Source organism: Arachis ipaensis, chromosome B5 (genome assembly GCF_059453495.1).
Source record: "Arachis ipaensis isolate K30076 ecotype BB chromosome B5, ASM5945349v1, whole genome shotgun sequence".
Lineage (NCBI taxonomy): Eukaryota > Viridiplantae > Streptophyta > Magnoliopsida > Fabales > Fabaceae > Arachis > Arachis ipaensis.
Window position 1 is genome coordinate 9,335,010 of NC_142440.1, and position 18,030 is coordinate 9,353,039.

Sequence of the window (18,030 nt, forward strand, 5' to 3'; positions counted from 1 at the left end):
ATGTTATCGAATTAAAGTGACATATATTTAGTTTATATTTATTACTAGAATTCGTTACATTTACCAAAATATTTAAGAAGTAATAATCTTATACATATCTCGAATCGTATTACATAACAGCGCATCTACTACAAGGGAAATTACTGTGTTTTCTTCTCCTTATTATCCTTGCCGTTCATTACTTTGGTTTTGATCTTCTGAATAGCCCTCTCATCGATAACTTGATAAGACTTGTTGCATCTCTCTCTCAACCAATTCACTAATCTCTGGACTTTATCCTCGTACTTCACGTATGCTACTGGAACTGTCATGCTCACTATTGTACCTACAAACCGAAAATACAAAATATTCAAGAACATAATTAACAGAGGGAATCTAAATATCCATACAGGAATATATAGCAGGTAAATTAAAACTAATAAGCAAATATGTATCATGTATGTACCTATATAAAGGAAAGTTAGGAGGTCCATGAAGGTTCCAACATAAGAGAGCAACAACAGTCCAACCTCGACTCCCACAAAGACATGCCACTCTTTCTCGGCCCCCACCCAGAACAACAACCTTATTGCTTCTTCAATCCAAACTCGAATAGTGTGGGCCATTCCCATAACCGTTTCTTCTGTCAGTTCAAATCTCGTCAAGCGCGGTGGTTCCCTGAATTCCACACAATAACTCCATTATAGCTTATTAATCTAATTAATCCTTAATAATATATATAAACATAAGAATAATAAATACAAGCAAGAACATATATATATCTTACTTGCCGAAAAGCTTAGTGAGATTGGCATAGAGGAATATGGAAGCAAGAAGGAATATGGCAAGCCACGATATGAGAGTGATGAATTTAAATTGATATAGTTGCATAGAGACCCATGTTGCGGTTGCCAATATGAGAAGGGTTGCATTCAGTTTCTTTCTTCTCCATAAGACCACGTCCTTCACAACGTTGTTGCCATTAACGTGGTCTGCAGTACAAGAAGTCAAGAACAAGATTGGTGCAGTACAATGAAATGAAATAATTATTACCTGGCGAGGAATGGGAGGGAGTTGTTGTCAAAACTTGAGATTCCGCTTCAGGTTCTGGTTCTGAAGGCATAACTGGTTCTGGTTGTGCAGACATGATGGAGAATGAAGGTGAGAGGTAGAGTAAATGTATGATATATGTATGGTTCCTGGTGCAGATTGAAGTGCAAAAGGGCGGTGTTGTGTTACATAGAATTGAAGGTGATATGTATCTTTATTAGTGTGAGAGCATACACGTGTAGCAGTGCATGGAAACGTGGAATCTTTGGAACCTTTTAGCACCGCATTGACTAGTCTAGTGTCATCTAATGTATTGACTTTGATTCTAGAAGGCGCTTCATATGGTAACACACACCTTGATTCGTCATTTAATCAACGAAATCAGTTAACATATTTTAATATGCATTTTATATAAATAGTGTGATTAATAACTAAGAATTTTTGCACATTGGAGGAGAGTCCCAAAACGAAATACTCTGTTCCAATGTGGCTCTGGTGATCTTCTTTTAATCATGAGTTTAATGTCCTTATTTCTGCTATACCAAAGTCTCCAGAAAGTGATTATGAATATTTCTTTCCAATCTATCATCTGAAGTGTGCTTGCATCCCAATCCATCATCTATTTCCTCTTGTTGAGGAGGTGGCATTGCTATTGTCTTTTCTCAAGTAAGGCCGAAAAGTGTTGCAGTCTTTGTAAAAGAGAAACTGATAAACCAAGACTATGTTTGTTTTGGGTTTTTAATTTTATTTGTTGTTTTTAAATTTTGTGATACATATTTTAAGCTCTTATTTTTTTCTTTTTGGAGATACATAAATTTTTACTCAAACTTTAATACTTATAAATTTCTAATTATTGAGAAAAGAGACACATAAGTCTTTTATTGACTAAAAGAAAAGTTTGTGTATCTCAGCACTTAATAGGTTGTATTTATTTTTTACGACAACATAAAATATTAAGAATAAGATATAAAAAATAAAAAAATAAAAATTTGTATTTTTATATTTTATTTTGTAATAAATTAAAATAAATTATAAAAATTTAATTTAGTTTTATTTTTTTATTTAAAAAATTTGAGACAAAAAATATAATAATAAAAAGTATAATTATAAAAAATTAATAAGAATAATAATAAAAAGTTGTATTTTTTATTAGTGGTTTTGTATTTTTTCTGTCATGATGAATAAAATATATTACTTTAATATTTTTAAATATAATATTTTTATCAATATCTCTTCTATTAAATATAATTTTGTGTTTCTATATTTTTATTTTCTATCTCTATAAACAAATGTAAATATAGATTCTTGATTTTTTTTTGAAGACATATTATTTTTTAATCAGAATTAAACACTTATAAATAGTCAAAAAGAAAAAAAAAACACTTATAAATAGATACTTAGATTTTTTCTAATTGACTAATAGAAAAATTATGTATTTCAATAAAAAAAAATTAACGTGTCTCAATTTTTAATAATTAGATATTAATAAATATTTAATTTTAATTAAAAATGTTATTCATGCAAAGGATAGTTAAAGACTTTTTTTTTCGGTGTTTTCATATTAATAAATGAAAAATATTCGAAAGTCAATATCTTTTAGTAATATTAGTTAATATTTTTTTATATTATTAAAATTTAAAATTTAAAATGAATTATATATTAATTAAAATAATAAGTTTTATTGGTAATATAAGATTTTTCTTTAACAAATAACAAGCCGCCTCTAAACTAGGGGTGCATGGCTCGACCCAATCCGAAGATTCGGTCTAGTTCTGAATTTTTAGGGGCTAATTTTGTGTGATTTTATCGGGTTCTGAATTTTTTAGGGGCTAATTTGGTGTGATTTTATCAGGTTTAAGACGGGGTAAGAGTCTAAAAAATAGACCCGGTCATTATTTTGAGTTGAGTCCGGATCATAGTTCGAATTACCCGAATTTAGCCTGGTGTCCCGGTCATCGTACACAATTAATATTGTGTTATTAGTGATGGATGATGGCTATTCTTATGTGAAATTTAATTTTTAGAAATTTTAATATTTTGTGTTATTAGTCACTATAAGATTATAAGTTAATGTTTTATGTTTAAAATGTATAAGATTTTATACTAATGCATAATATTGTGTTATTTGTATTGATTTAAATATTTGGTGTTATTAGACAATATTAGTATTGATTGTGGTTATGCTTTAATTTTAGAGAAGAGTTTGTTCTTGTTATATTTTTCTAAGTGAATTTTACCATGTCAAATCATAGTTGAAGTCTTAGAAATTTGAATATTTTCACATGCTAACTTATAAAAAGATATTAAAGTAATGTAATATTAACGTTCCAAATTTTTATTTGGTAGAATCGTGATCCAAAAATATATAGATTTCATCGAATTTAGGACCGAATTCAAATCTAATAAATAGATTCGGCGACCCATGACTAAACACAGAGGATTGGCTTTAAAATTCTAAATTCCATAGACCTCACTCAAGTAGGGTCCATATTTGATGGAATCACCGCAATTGGTAAGGGCCAAGGGGCACCGAAATCCGTTGTTTTTTTTTTTGGTCGATAAATCCGTTGTTTATCTTCCCATATAGCACATGCATCACAGATTCACATCTACCTCCTCTCAATCTATGCGATCTTTAACTTTTATTAACGAAAATTTCGCATAAAAATATAGGGTGTTGCGCATGTGTCGTATGACAAAAATCAACGTTTGAATATTTACAACTTTGATTAAAGAATAGTGCGTTGGATTACACCTGTTACTATCACTATTGCTAATAGTTGACTTCTCCCCTAATTTGTTTATTTGTTTTAATTATTTACAACTTGTTAGTAATATTGTAATCAATAAAATCATTTATGGCGTCTGCATAAACCAATCTCTTCTAGTGCAGGTTGAATTTGAGGTTTGTGTTAACTACTTGGTCGTCCAACAAACACTCGCTAATTGCTTCATTGCTAATCCAATGAACCTCTTATTAATTTTAAAACACCTCGCATGTATTATCACCATTTTTTTAAATAAATTCCAAATTATTATTATGAACGTAGTTTTGAAACTTCAATCTCTCGTTTCGGAGCTCTGTCTGGTATCAGTCTGATCTCAATTTTCACTCAATTCACCATTGAAAAATTATACAAGCATGGTCCTTCTCACTTAATTTATACTCAATTTACCATTGAATAATGATGGTTAACTTATGCTCAGTGTGATCGTGAAGTTTTGTTGAGAATGAATTCGATTATCATTAAATAAAATGGTATACAAATACAAATGTCTTTCCGTCAAATCACCTTCTCACATGCTACTAAAAGTCAAAATAATGTTCTGTCGGTGCTCCTTTCGCAACTACTTTCTCTTTAGTTTTTAGAAGAAAATACATTAATTTTTTAAAATTTTACATCATTAGTAAGGAATCAAAGGTACAAGAAAAGAATATGAAAATAACTTCTTCTTATTATTATTATTCAGTACAATAGGTATGAACTCGTTGAGAAATCTTTACATGGGCATAGTTGTATGCTTACTTAACTTGCGTTATTAAGCATCTTAAAATTTTCACATTTTAATGTAATTTGTCTAACAACTATTTAACACGCAAGAAGTTCAAAACAAGAATTTGACGGCGACTACTTACATGAAGACAATTTTAATCATTACGATGTGAAATTCTTCTATGAGACAATTTTAATCATTACCATGGAAACATGAGAAAAATGCAAGAAAATTTGAAGTAGCAGTTTTAATGTTTTACTTTAACATGAACAGTGTTTTAAGTAGGTATATATGCATACTTAATAATTGATTATTGGTTGATGGATTATTTTTAAAATGCCTTTCCAAAATATGTCTAGACAGGGTAAGTACAAATTAAAAAGATTCTGCTTTAATAATGATACATGATAATATGATAGGAAATACTTGTACCATATCCATCATGGAGAGACATAGTGTAAAGGAGACAGAAGCATAGTATTCCTTTAGCTATAAGCAAATATAGTAATAACCAACACGCGTTAACGCGTTACCCGCGCCGAATACGAGATAAATCAATTTCAAAATAAAATCATAAATAAATGACATACATTATACTATAATAATTATTATCCATTACAAAGGTCCAATATAGCTACATTTTCTTCATATATTAATCCTCCAATTCTAACAAGTCGGTGTCACTCTTCTAAGTTCTAACAGAACCATCCCCAGATCTAACACGTAAAATGGGAAGAAGCACAAGCATGTTACACTCGCTGTGTCTCGTTGTTGCTTTGTTGTGTGTGTGTGCAGTGGAAGCAGAAGATGCATACAAGTTCTACACATGGACGGTTACTTATGGCACTCTTTCTCCACTTGCTACTCCACAACAGGTTGGTGTGTTTCATTGGATCTCAGATCTATTTTTATTTTGGAATTCTCTTTCTGACACACATTGTTTTGTGCTTACTTTCTTCAAGGTTATCCTCATCAATGGCCAGTTTCCTGGACCAAGGCTTGACCTGGTAACCAACGACAATGTAGTTCTCAACCTCATCAACAAGCTTGACGAGCCATTTTTGATTACTTGGTATGGAATATGGATCTCACTTTCTCATCAACGATGTTTGTTTGTTTGTTTGGATTCTAACATTGTGGTCACAAACATATATAGGAATGGCATTAAGCAAAGGAAGAACTCATGGCAAGATGGAGTGTTGGGAACAAACTGTGCCATTCCTCCAAACTCAAACTACACATACAAGTTTCAAACCAAGGATCAGATTGGCACCTTTTCCTACTTTCCATCAACTGCATTTCACAAAGCCGCTGGAGGATTTGGAGGACTCAATGTCTATCACAGATCTGTCATCCCAATCCCTTATCCAAACCCTGCTGGTGATTTCACTTTGCTCATTGGTGATTGGTTCAAGACCAACCACAAGGTAATTAACCAACCAGGATTATTACACTTTGCTCCATTCTTGATGAATCATGAAGAAATTGAATGTTGGTCTTCTTGATTGCAGACATTAAGGCAGACTTTGGATTCTGGAAAATCTCTTGGACTTCCGGATGGCCTTCTCATCAATGGCCAAACACGCCCTACGTTTACCGGCAACCAGGGTAAGTGTATGATAATGAAGGATATATACATATATACTTATATAGTTCAACTATGGACAATTCTTCAAACTTTGTCAAGATCTATTTTTGCCAACAATATTTGGGGTTTTGATTTTCAGGACAAACCTATATGTTCAGGATCTCAAATGTGGGGTTGTCAACCTCAATCAACTTCAGAATTCAGGGTCATAAACTGAAACTAGTTGAGTGTGAGGGATCACACACTCTACAGAACTTTTATGACTCACTTGATGTGCATGTTGGCCAATCAGTTTCTCTGTTGGTAACCTTGGACCAACCCCCAAAGGATTATTACATTGTTGCCTCAACAAGATTCACCACAAAAGATCTCACAACAACTGCTGTGCTTCACTATGCAAACTCAGGTTCCCCTGCATCTGGACTCTTGCCTCCTGCTCCCCCTGCTAATAAATATGACTGGTCCATGCAACAAGCTACAAGCTACAGGTTAGTATGAATACATAGACACTGGGAAATTAAATATAGACCTATTTGAAATATGACAAACTATGAGGTTATGTGCTTGCTAATGATTTTGATCTGTTTGAAATGAATTACTGATGCAGATGGAATCTGTCAGCAAATGCTGCTAGGCCTAATCCACAAGGATCATTCCACTATGGAAAGATAACTCCTACAAAGAGGTTTTTGTTTGCCAGTACAGCACCCTTGATCAATGGAAAGCTCCGGTATGCTGTTAACTCGGTCTCCTATGTGAACTCGGATACCCCTCTGAAGCTTGCTGATCACTTCAACATCCCCGGAGTTTTCGACACGAGTTCCCTCCAAAGCAATCCCTCGAATGGCGCAGCACGCATTGCTACCTCGGTGGTCCCAACTGCTCTCCATGATTTCATTGAGGTTGTTTTCCAGAACAATGAAAATGCCATGCAATCTTGGCATCTTGATGGCTATGATTTTTGGGTTGTTGGGTATGTGCTTCCGCTAGTATCTATCTTTACTTAGAATTATATATTGGATAGTTCTATTGATGCTCATTGCTTCAATTACAGTTATGGTTTCGGCCAGTGGTCACCCAACAGTAGAAATACATATAATCTTGTGGACGCTCTGACCAGACACACTGCCCAGGTTTGTGTCCGAATACTTAAGAAATTAGTTGAAGCGACAATTATTCTGAAACAGAAAGAGTAATTAATTGGATTGATTAAAATGAATGTAGGTGTATCCAAACTCTTGGACTGCAATATTGGTGTCCTTGGATAACCAAGGTATGTGGAATATGAGGTCCTCAATATGGGAGAGGCAATATCTTGGGCAACAATTCTATCTGAGGGTGTGGAATGCACAGCAAAGCCTTGCCAATGAATATAACATTCCCAATAATGCCCTCCTTTGTGGCAAAGCCGTTGGACGCCACTCCTAGAATCAGTTATCAGCTATCACCTTCAATTTCTAGTCATGAGAGCATGACTACATTATATATTCTTTTTAGAGAAGAAAGTCACAGAGGGAGAAGTTCATTTCTCTGTTTTCAGGCTCGGTTACTTCTAATGTGTCAAATTTTTCATTGCTTATTTATAATTTGACAATCAATTCATCCGGTGTTGTTTACTGTTATAATTTGAGAGAGGTGTACTTACTGCACAATGTGGCTAGTTGAGAAAGCAAAAAACTAGCCCTGCGTCCAGGAATATATAAGAATGTACTATCAAATCAACTTGCTGAAGGTTGTTCAAGATTTAATTATAGGTTTTACATTTGAGCTTTAGATGTGTTATATATTTAGAAAGAAAAGGTTTTATCGCACTGCCTTTTATCGCACTGCCTCTTAAGTTATGTATTTTACCTAAAACAATTAGAGTACCTATAGTAGGAGAACATGGGTAGTTAAGCTAAGGGAATGGATCGTCTTAATTGTCAATAAAAATTGAGAAGATCTATTCCCGTTAAGCTAACCGTCTATAATGCACGGATATCGACTCAAATACAAGACATAATATAACATGAAATAGAGATACATGAATCTTAAATTCTTATAAAATATGAAAACTCAATATATATATATATATATATATATATATATATATATATATATATATTATAAAGTATTTTTTAAATAAATAATAATAATATTTTAATATTTTATTGATATTAAGATATAAATTAATAAAAGTTTAATTACTTTGTTGGTTCTTACAGTTTCGTAAAATTTTCAATTAGACTTCTATATTTTTTTTCTTTTAATTGGGTCTCTGCACTAATTTTTTTTTAAATTAGTTTTTTTAGTAGTAATTGACTTAATTTTATAGGGACCCAACTAAAAAAAATTTTTGGTGCAGAGACCCAAATAAAAGGAAAAAAATCCAATTAAAAAAAATTTTGGTGCAAGGACTCAATTGAAAGGAAAAAAAGTACAGAAACCTAATTAAAAATTTCGCAAAACCTAATTAAAAATTTCGTGAAATTATAAGAACCAACAGAATAATTAAACCATTAATAAATTATAAATCTATAGTGAAATTCTAGAATCTTACTGTACTTAACTAGTGAAATTTTTGTATTCTAGTCATTTTTTTCTCGCAATTGCCTTTTTTTGATAGCATATCGTAAAAGGAGTAATCTCTGCATATAAGCAATTAACGCTTACAAGTCTTACAAGTTCTTTACCTTCAAACGCGCGTCTTGTGGCATGTGTATTTCACGCGCCTCCTTAATAGACTTTTAAATCAATTAACACGCAAATATATAACTTCCTTTTTTCAAAGGATTTCGTTTCCTTTTTCGAATTTCTTGCCTTCTTTGTTCGATCTCGTTCGTGCGTTTCTCTTTGCCTTTTCATTCGTTGTTTACGTTCGTTTCTCACTAGTTTCTCCTTCGTTATTTACGTGTGTTTCTCTCTATTTTCTTGCTTCGTTTTTCTCGATTTTCATAGTTTCTGAAATCAAGCTTTGAAATCGTTTTGAAGATAATGGATGATTCAACTTCAGATTGTCAGCTGAACCAGTGCGAAGTGGATTTTGAATTTGAATCGAATGAAGTTTCTGAGGTGTGATTTAGTTTCAGTTAATTATTGAATATGAATTTGATTCAATTAGTCGTTTATGATTGTTTAGCTGAATAATGCGTGAACATTGACTGTGAAATTAATGCGTGAACATTGACTGTGAATTAAATCTAATGTACTAGTTTTGATTAATTTTGTGTATTTTATATCAGATGTTCGGGTGTAGATCAGAACTATTTGGATGTATTTTAGGGAAGTTTGGGTGTATTTTCAGTTTATGGCTTTTCTTATTATTTTAGTTGAGTTGTTGTCGCTCGGGTGTAGATCATGAATATTTGGGTGTATTTTAGTTGAATTGTTATTTTTTTATGACGTGTAGAAACTGTATAGTATATCCTTGTTTTTAACATGGTGCATTTTGCAGCCCTTCTGTGATGTTGATGATCAGTTTGTTCCCAAGGTTGGAATGACTTTTAACACCCTTAAAGATGCTGCAAAATTTTACAAGGACTATGCGAAGGCTACAGGTTTTTTTACAAGAGTTCGGAGCACAAATAAGAAGGGAAACGAGATTAAGAATCAATTGATTACATGTAGCAGAGAGAGAAAATGGAAATCTAAAATATCTCCGACCGAGAAGACAAATCCCACAGCTGGTTTAAATTGTCCTGCAAGAATTTATATACACACATTGAAGGATGTTGGTGCTTGGATCATTTCAAAGGTCGTGTTGCATCATTCACATCCTTGCTGTCCAACTCAAGCAGAGATGCTCAAACAGCACAGGGAACTAAGCATGTCTGTTCGTCGTACAATAGAGAATAATGAGGAAGCTGGTATCAGACCAAGCAAAACTTACCAAACATTCGTTGCGGCAGCCGGGGGTCACCGCGAGTTAAATTTTATCGAAAAAGACGTGAGAAATTACATCTCGAGAGAAGTGCAGAATGTTTCAGAACAAGAAGATGCAAAAGAATTCGAGAAATACTTATTAAGAATGAAAGAGAAGAATCAGAATTTCTTTTTCGAGCTCGAACTCGAGGACGATCAGTCAATTAAGCTTGCTTTTTGGGCCGATGCAAGGAGCAGAGCTGCCTTTGAGTATTTCGGAGATGTTATTTCATTTGACACCACCTACAATACAAACAGGTAACATGTTGTTCTGGTTTATGATGCTGAATTAATGTTATTTTATGAATCTGCTGCAGAGGTGTATATTGGAGGTTTTTGGGTGTATAGGATCATTATTTGGGTGTATTTTGTTGATTTTAATTCTGTTTTGTCGTAATCTATTTCAGGTATAATCTGGTTTGTGGTTCTTTTGTCGGGGTGAATCACCACGGTCAGTCAACACTTCTTGGATGCGCTTTGATGAAAAACGAAGATATTGAATCATTTAAATGGTTATTTCAATGTTGGCTTCGTTGCATGGGAGGAAATGTTCCGAAAGGGATACTCACCGATCAATGCACGTTAATGAAAAGGGCTATAGAGGCTTGTATGCCTACAATAATTCACCGTTGGTGTATTTGGCACATCACAAAGAAGATTCCAAGCAAATTAAACAGCTACAAAGGACACACAAAAATCGAACAAGAAATGAGCCAAGTTGTTTGGAACTCTCATAGCAAAGACTCATTTGATAGGAATTGGAATGATTTTCTGTTGAAGTATGGTCTTGTGGACAACAAGTGGCTTTTAGGTAATGATGTTTAAAATCTGTAGCAGAGGTGTAAATTGCATGTTTTTGGGTGTAATATAGTCTGATTTGGGTGTATTATGCAGATCTTTACGAAGACCATCATATATAGGTTCCAATTTATCTGGATCACCACTTCTGGATCGAGATGAGAAGCACACAAAAGAGTGAGAGCATGAATTCATTTTTTAACAAGTTCATTACCCGGAATAGTTCACTTATCCAATTTGTCAAACAATACGATAATTGCCTCAGAAGCAGGGAGCAAAGAGAGAGAATCCGATGCTGCAGATTTTCACACCATCATACCGTGTGCAACAAAATCCTCCATAGAAGCTCAGTTTCAACATGTGTATACTCACCAAAAGTTTAGGGAAGTCCAAGAACAATTCAGAGGGAAGGCGAATTGCATCACAAGATTAACGAACTCCGCTCTAGGCTATTCAGTATACGAAGTTGGAGAACAAGTTTCCAGCTCAATATTCAACAAGTTTGCGGTTACTTACGACTCAGTAGCAGCCCAAGTGAAATGCCAGTGCTTATTATTCGAGTCAAGAGGGATATTGTGCCGTCACGCCCTATGCGTGTTAAGCTTTCAACGAGCAATCCAAGTGTCACCGAGATATATATTGGAACAATGGAGCAAGAAGGTAAAGTGGCAACACACACACATCAAGACCAGTCACGACGAGTCACTGTTGGAGCCAAGAAGCAAGAGGTTTGACGAATTGGTGTTACGTTTGCAAAATATATGCGAATTTGCATCAGAATCCGAGGAGCTGACTGCCATTCTGCACCGTGCCTACGATAACGTCATGGTTGAGATGGAAGAACTAAAAGCCAAAAGGAAGGGGACATGTTCGTTATCTCACGAAGATGCCAACTTGGAATCCGTTAACAAGCTTCAAAGCCCTCCAAGGGTTCGAACAAGAGTACGTCTAAAAAGTAGGCTAGGTTTAAAGTTGGACAAACAGATTGCAAATGCCTCAAAGAAGAAGAAAACGAAAGCTCTAAACGAGGTAAAAGTAATATTCTTTAAATATGTGGTGATTGAGTTTAATTTTCTTGTTAATAGTTTTGCTAACATGTGAGTTTATTATTTCCTGTTAAACCTTTTTTATGCTGCATCAGTGGTGCAACCAAATTCCAGCCAATATCACGGACATATTATGAATTATCAGTTCAGGGAACTAGCAGCAGGGGATAGTTTTTTGGGTTATAGTAACAGGATAGGGGTGTAACGCTCAGCTTTTGGGTGTATTTCTGAATTTTCTTGTGTTTGACATTTTACTTTTATATTTTTCAGATTATGCTGTTTAATGTTAGAAATTATTGTTTTGTTTAAGTTTTTATGGTTTAAGGGTTAGGGTTTAGGGTTTAGGGTTTAGGGGTTTAGGGGTTTATGGTTTAGGATTTAGGGTTCTTGGGTTTAGGGTTTAGGGTTTTGAGTTTTAGGGTTTAGGATTTAGAGTTTTAGGGTTTAGGGATCTAGCATTAGGGGGATATAATTTTGGGTGTATAGTGAAATTATTTGGGTGTAAAATTCAATTTTTTGGGTGTAAAAATCAATTTTTTTATATTTTTTGAGATGCTGCTGTTTATGTTAGAAATTAGTGTTTTGTTTAGTTTTTATGATTTAAGGTTTAGGGTTTTAGTGTTTTAGGGTTTAGGGTTTTAGGATTTTAGGAGTTTAGGATTTTAGGGTTTAGAATTTAGGGTTTAGGATTTTAGTGTTTAGGGTTTAGGGTTTAGAGTTTTAGGGATCCAGCATCAGGGGATAGAATTTTGGGTGTATATTGAAATTATTTGGGTGTAAAATTCAACTTTTTGGGTGTATAGAAGGTTTTGGGTTATTTTCCTTCATTTTTTAGAACCTGTAATATAGAGCTTTTGAATACAGCAGAGACAATTTAATTATGAAAAAAAATTATAATAAAACTGGATTATATTCGCAGAATTTTACAACAAGTGTTCAAACTATTCCAATAATACATAACACTTAGATTAATCACTGTCAATATCATAAGAATCTATCTGAAAATATGGAGTCAACAACAATGAGGATGGCTTGGACAAGCTTTCTGCATCACTTCCCCTAATGGCTTCACCTCTGTCTTGATTCATTTCATGGAATAGAATTCGGGAAGCAAATTCTACTCTAAAGTGATACACCTCCTCCTACAATTTAAAAGAATATTCTTTTTAATCAACTATGTTAATTTAGTAAAGTAATAGAGAGTTATATAGTTTTAAACACAATTACTTGAGTCCAATTGTCCCACTCATACTTTCCCCTTTTAACGTTTTCAGGCTGAATTATTTCAAGCCATTTCATTACATAAATTGCACAATCATAGCTGAAAAACAAAAAATAAATTAGCAAATTAATATAGAAAAGATTAATTTTCAGAGTGAAAGATTTATACCTTGTTTTTTAGCCTGATATGTTAATATATGGTGGTTCAATTTCGTTATCCTTTTTCCTGAGAGGTGCCCCCAACATATACCATCATTCTCGAAATTACATATCCCTAAAAACAAAAAACAAAGAAAAATATAAGAATAAATTTAATAAAGAATACACCCAAAGGAGCACAAACTACACCTTATATTGAACAGAAATACACCCAAATATTAAAATACAAAACACGGAAATAACTTACAACGAATTTATTTAGCTTCATTCTGGCTTCAGAGGGACATGTCTTGTGATACGGGTCAAGTATATAAAATTTTCTCTTTCTTGCATCAGCCACCATATCCACCAATGCTCTGAATAGCAGACAGGTGCAAAAATCTGAAGCATGTCCATATTGAATAGTGTTTTAGTTTAATTGGCACATAAGCAAAGAATTGTGATAAGAAGCTTTAGAAACGAAAACTTACATATGGATGTGATGCTAATTTTTTGAGGTCCAAGAAGGGTATAAACATTGGCTAGTCTTCGACCCTAAATGGCTTTTTGGTTTTAGGCTGTAAGAATTTTCCATCTGGATGATTTCTAATGGCCATGTTCTGCAACATTTGTGAAACACCAAATAAAATATTTAATACACCCAATAGATTACAGAAATACACCCAAACGATTACAAAAATACATCCATACGATTGCAGAAATACACCAAAGGATTAAAGAAATACACCTAAATTTCGTTGAAGTACACCTTACCACAATATTAGGAGGGAGACAGTATATTTCTTCTTGAAATCTTTTAATGTTTTGTTGGTTAAGGATGAGGCACATGGCAGTGACAATCTAGAAAAAAAAAGTCCAAATCAATTTACATCAATCAACATTGCAGTTACATTTTATGATAAAATCATTAATGTTATTCCAATATTACCTCAGCTTCTATATGTGTAGCAGCTTTCAGAGATGCAAAGTGGACTTTTGACAAAATGAATCGATCTTGGGCTTTGAGTGTGCACACGGGGTCATACTCATTAGTGCTTCCATCTCCATATGTCTTCACACGTGTGGCCTAGACGTAGCATTTCTCTTTCATTTCAGTCGACATCTTGTTGATCTTCATAGGAGTTTCAAACTTTTCAAAAATTTCTTCGCCACTTTGCTTTTCAATCGGTGGTCTTTTACCTTTTGCATAATCCAATGCTGTCTTCACCCCACTGTTTGTAATTTTTTCACCAGTTCCTCTAATTGTTCGATTAGTTTTGGTGTTTTAGGACTTTTTGCCCTCTTCCCCTCTTGCGTCGGTGCTTCTTCTTGGCTTGAATCAATCAAGCCAAGGCTGAATGATGGCATCAAACCTTCTTTAGGTATGTAGGATGCTGTCCGGGCCATCATCATCAGTGCAGCAGCGTCTTCTAGGGCTGGATTACTGCGTGTTGACATATAACATACTATAAGAATAAGAATAGAAGAATGATATTAAAAACCAAATTTTATTATGCTGAACTTACATTTTAGATGGAGCTGGTGGAACTGTGGGTGTACTTTCATCAGATTTCGGGGGTTGTCGAGTGCTGCAGTGTTAGATAAAATGAATCATGTTATAAAAAAACCAGTTACAGATTAATTGTGAAGATATACATCCAAATAAGGACAATATACACCCCAATAATAACCAAGTACACCCGAATATCATTCCTCACCTTTCTATTCTTTCTTCACTAATTTTCTCTCTCGGAGACTTTGTGGGACATAAACTTGAATCGAAACTCTAAACAAGAGAAAAATAAAAAGTTAAGAAAGCCCGTTAAAATTCATGATTATAAGGTTGAAATTTAGTTATAAAACTCACATTGAAAGCGCTTCAGGTTGTGAATGTGTCTCCGTCTGCACAACCATCATGTTCTGTTGAGCTGGGTCATTGGCTAATTCTTATACCAGACTTAACCTGAAATACATCCAAATAAAGTCAAAATACACCTGAAGCATTGAAAAGAAACACATGCTTTGTTTTTTGAGAACTTACGTAGTTGCAGTTTTTGCTTTTTTTTCTGCCTTTTTTTTCTTGAATAAAACATTAAAGGGCTTTTTTTTCTAAAAAAAATATATACAGAATTAGAAGCAGAAGGTAAAAAAAAGATAAAAGTAACCGGTATTAGAAATAGAAATTACATGCTATCTGCCAGTTTGTTTATGCTGCTTTGATCTGTTTGTTCTTGAGACAAAGGATCATTCTCAATTCCTAAGTTTACCTCGGGCATTCTAAGCATTGAATAAACATCATTCAGTAAAAATACTTTACAGTTAATTTAGGATAACAAGATTTTATCAAATAAAGGTTCTTACATTTTGGATGAGTCATAGTGACCTTCTGTCGATCGCAGGTCAACTCCCTTCTTCTTGGAAAACCAAAAACAATTATCAGCAACCAAAACACCTTAAAATCGGTAATATACACCCTAAATATAACAAACCCCTATGCAGAAGCTTTTTCATTGTTTTTCTTCTTTTTTGATTCCCTTAAGAATTCTTCTAATACTTCAGTTTCAATTTCAGATCTGATAGTACATGCATAAAAGAACATGTTAACAAATATAATTTTGATGATAAACGGTAATATAGCTTTACAAAGTATCTTACCCATCATACAATTGAGTTTGTTCAGGAGACGAATCCTCAACAATGGGCTTTCTCTTTTTGGATTACGTCCTGGAAAAAAAAGTATGAATAAGAAAAACAAAATAAAATTGATCATAATAAAATACTATCCAAAGCAGTGCATACTTTTTGGCGGTAGTCTGAATTTTTTTCTTTTTTTTTTTGTTTTTTATTGGTAATGATTCTTCACTTCTAAAAGTTAATGAGAAATACTCTGTTAATACATCAAATTTTGAAAATAAAGGGAAAAGAAAGCAATGATAATTTCAGAATCTTACTTATCATTCGATTTAGTTTCTGAATTGGAATCCTCTTGAATCTGCTTCCTTTTTTTGGATTTCATTCTGTAAGGCAAACAATCATTAGTAAAAAAATACCCTAAAAGTGACAAAATACACCCTAAAGTGACAAACTACACCCTAAAAGTGACAAAATACACCCAAGTATATTACTTACTTTTTAACCGTTCTGGTGGGTTGTTTCCTTTTTAGTTCCTCTGAGTCTTCTTCAGACTCAGACTCAGAGGAAGAATCAACTTCAGTTTCAGATGTATCACTCTGAGATGATGATGAACTTGCCTACTTTTTTTGTTTTTTTCTTTCTTTTCTTTTTCCTTCATTTGTTTCAATTTCTTTTTTGTTTCTGTCATCTTTATGATTCCCTGAAACAGTAGAAATATTAGTTTACATCATCTACGTAAATAAAATACACCCAAGGTATTCTATTCACTTACCATATGTCCATCTATTTCTACTCTCATCCTTTCAACCAACTGCTCTCTATTCCAGTTGGTAACCCAGGGTCGTCCTGGTCTTTTTTCTCCTTTCTTGTCTTTGTTTTTTGACATATGGAAATAGACTATCATCAAGGCAAAGAGGCAGCCATCGATTGATTTTTTCTTTTTCAGATTGTAATTTGTCCATCTTAAAAATTGGAGCTAGGTGCACAGGAGAGATTTTGTTTATTGTTGTTGGTAACAAGAACGCCATCTATATATAGAGGATGAAAATCCTCTTGAACATCAGGCGATCTTATTCATTTTCAACACCAATACTCATCATCTCATCGGTCAGATTCTTTAGAGTCTTCCCCTGGAATCTTCTAAAAATTTGTTTGTTCTCTTCAGAAAGTTCCTTATAACTGACTTTCTCAGGAAATAGATCTCCTACAAAAAAGAAAATAATTTACACTGCAAATCACTTGAAATACACCCAAAGATCACTCATATATATCCAAATATTACTCATATACACCTATATTTATTTCTTGATTACATGATAGTAGAATAAGATATTACGAAGAATGGAAGTATAGAAGTTTTCTGTAATCAGTTACCTGATGCATTGAGGCCAAGTGCAGCCCATATTGTGCTGGGTTTAACTTTAAAGGAACCATAGCTTGTTTCGAGTGTGTTTTTCCCCAATTTAAAGGAGTTAGCCAACTCCTTTAATAGTTTGTGATGCACCCTTAATGGCGGGATGTGCATCAGTCCAGCAAAACCTAATTCCCGAACAATCGCTTTCTTTGCCTCGCTCATATTTTCAAATTTTTCACTCAGTAATCTGGTGGCACACTTCAAGTCTTTGGTTTGCTGTAAAAAAAACCAAAATTAGAGCATTTAAATAACATATATTTGTATTAGAAAAATTAATTTGTTCTAAGATATATATTTGTGCTTATATTGTATTTTTTTCCACCTTGGTTCTTGGTTGCCATTTTTACTGCAATAAAAAAGAGATACTGTCAATATATAAAAAAATACACCCAAATATCAAAGATATACACCCAAATATCAGTCAGATACACCCAAATATCAGCCACATGCACCCAAATCCAGTCCTATAAACATTTTGTTTTTTTAATTAAACGAAATTAAATGAGTCCAACTCAACCAAACATGTATAAAATGACACTACAAGGTCAAGCACAATTAGAACAGTACCAGTTAGACTTTAATAATCCTAATATATATATCAGTCCCATACACCTCTACATTTTTTTTGGATTACTTGACATTATATGAGTTCAGAAAGATATTTAAGTTCAAAATGCTACTAGAAGCAACAGTCGCATTCCATGTCCGACATATACATCCAAAAATTCGCCATATACACCCAATAATCTGCCGTATACACCCAAAAA

The 18,030-nt window shown here is 33.5% G+C and overlaps 4 protein-coding genes across 4 annotated transcripts; 2 read left to right on the plus strand and 2 right to left on the minus strand.

Annotated features, from left to right (window-relative positions):
- Window positions 1-3: 3 nt before the first annotated feature.
- On the minus strand, window positions 4-1,189 carry RTNLB13 (Reticulan like protein B13). Its single transcript, XM_016346279.3, has 4 exons — window positions 1,033-1,189; window positions 767-971; window positions 446-657; window positions 4-325 (listed from the first exon to the last, which is right to left on the minus strand). Exons 1-4 carry the CDS (start codon window positions 1,124-1,126, stop codon window positions 141-143), a joined length of 696 nt encoding a protein of 231 aa, XP_016201765.1. The 5' UTR covers window positions 1,127-1,189; the 3' UTR covers window positions 4-140.
- Window positions 1,190-5,103: 3,914 nt separating this feature from the next.
- Window positions 5,104-7,921, plus strand: LOC107642801 (L-ascorbate oxidase homolog). Its single transcript, XM_016346278.3, has 8 exons — window positions 5,104-5,399; window positions 5,487-5,596; window positions 5,681-5,951; window positions 6,036-6,132; window positions 6,252-6,600; window positions 6,720-7,085; window positions 7,167-7,245; window positions 7,337-7,921. Exons 1-8 carry the CDS (start codon window positions 5,253-5,255, stop codon window positions 7,538-7,540), a joined length of 1,623 nt encoding a protein of 540 aa, XP_016201764.1. The 5' UTR covers window positions 5,104-5,252; the 3' UTR covers window positions 7,541-7,921.
- A 1,666-nt stretch (window positions 7,922-9,587) lies between these two features.
- LOC110271906 (protein FAR1-RELATED SEQUENCE 5-like) lies at window positions 9,588-10,837 on the plus strand. Its single transcript, XM_021123574.2, has 2 exons — window positions 9,588-10,270; window positions 10,420-10,837. Exons 1-2 carry the CDS (start codon window positions 9,588-9,590, stop codon window positions 10,835-10,837), a joined length of 1,101 nt encoding a protein of 366 aa, XP_020979233.2.
- A 6,082-nt stretch (window positions 10,838-16,919) lies between these two features.
- On the minus strand, window positions 16,920-17,425 carry LOC110271740 (uncharacterized). Its single transcript, XM_088487710.1, has 2 exons — window positions 17,224-17,425; window positions 16,920-17,053 (listed from the first exon to the last, which is right to left on the minus strand). Exons 1-2 carry the CDS (start codon window positions 17,423-17,425, stop codon window positions 16,920-16,922), a joined length of 336 nt encoding a protein of 111 aa, XP_088343836.1.
- Window positions 17,426-18,030: the final 605 nt, after the last annotated feature.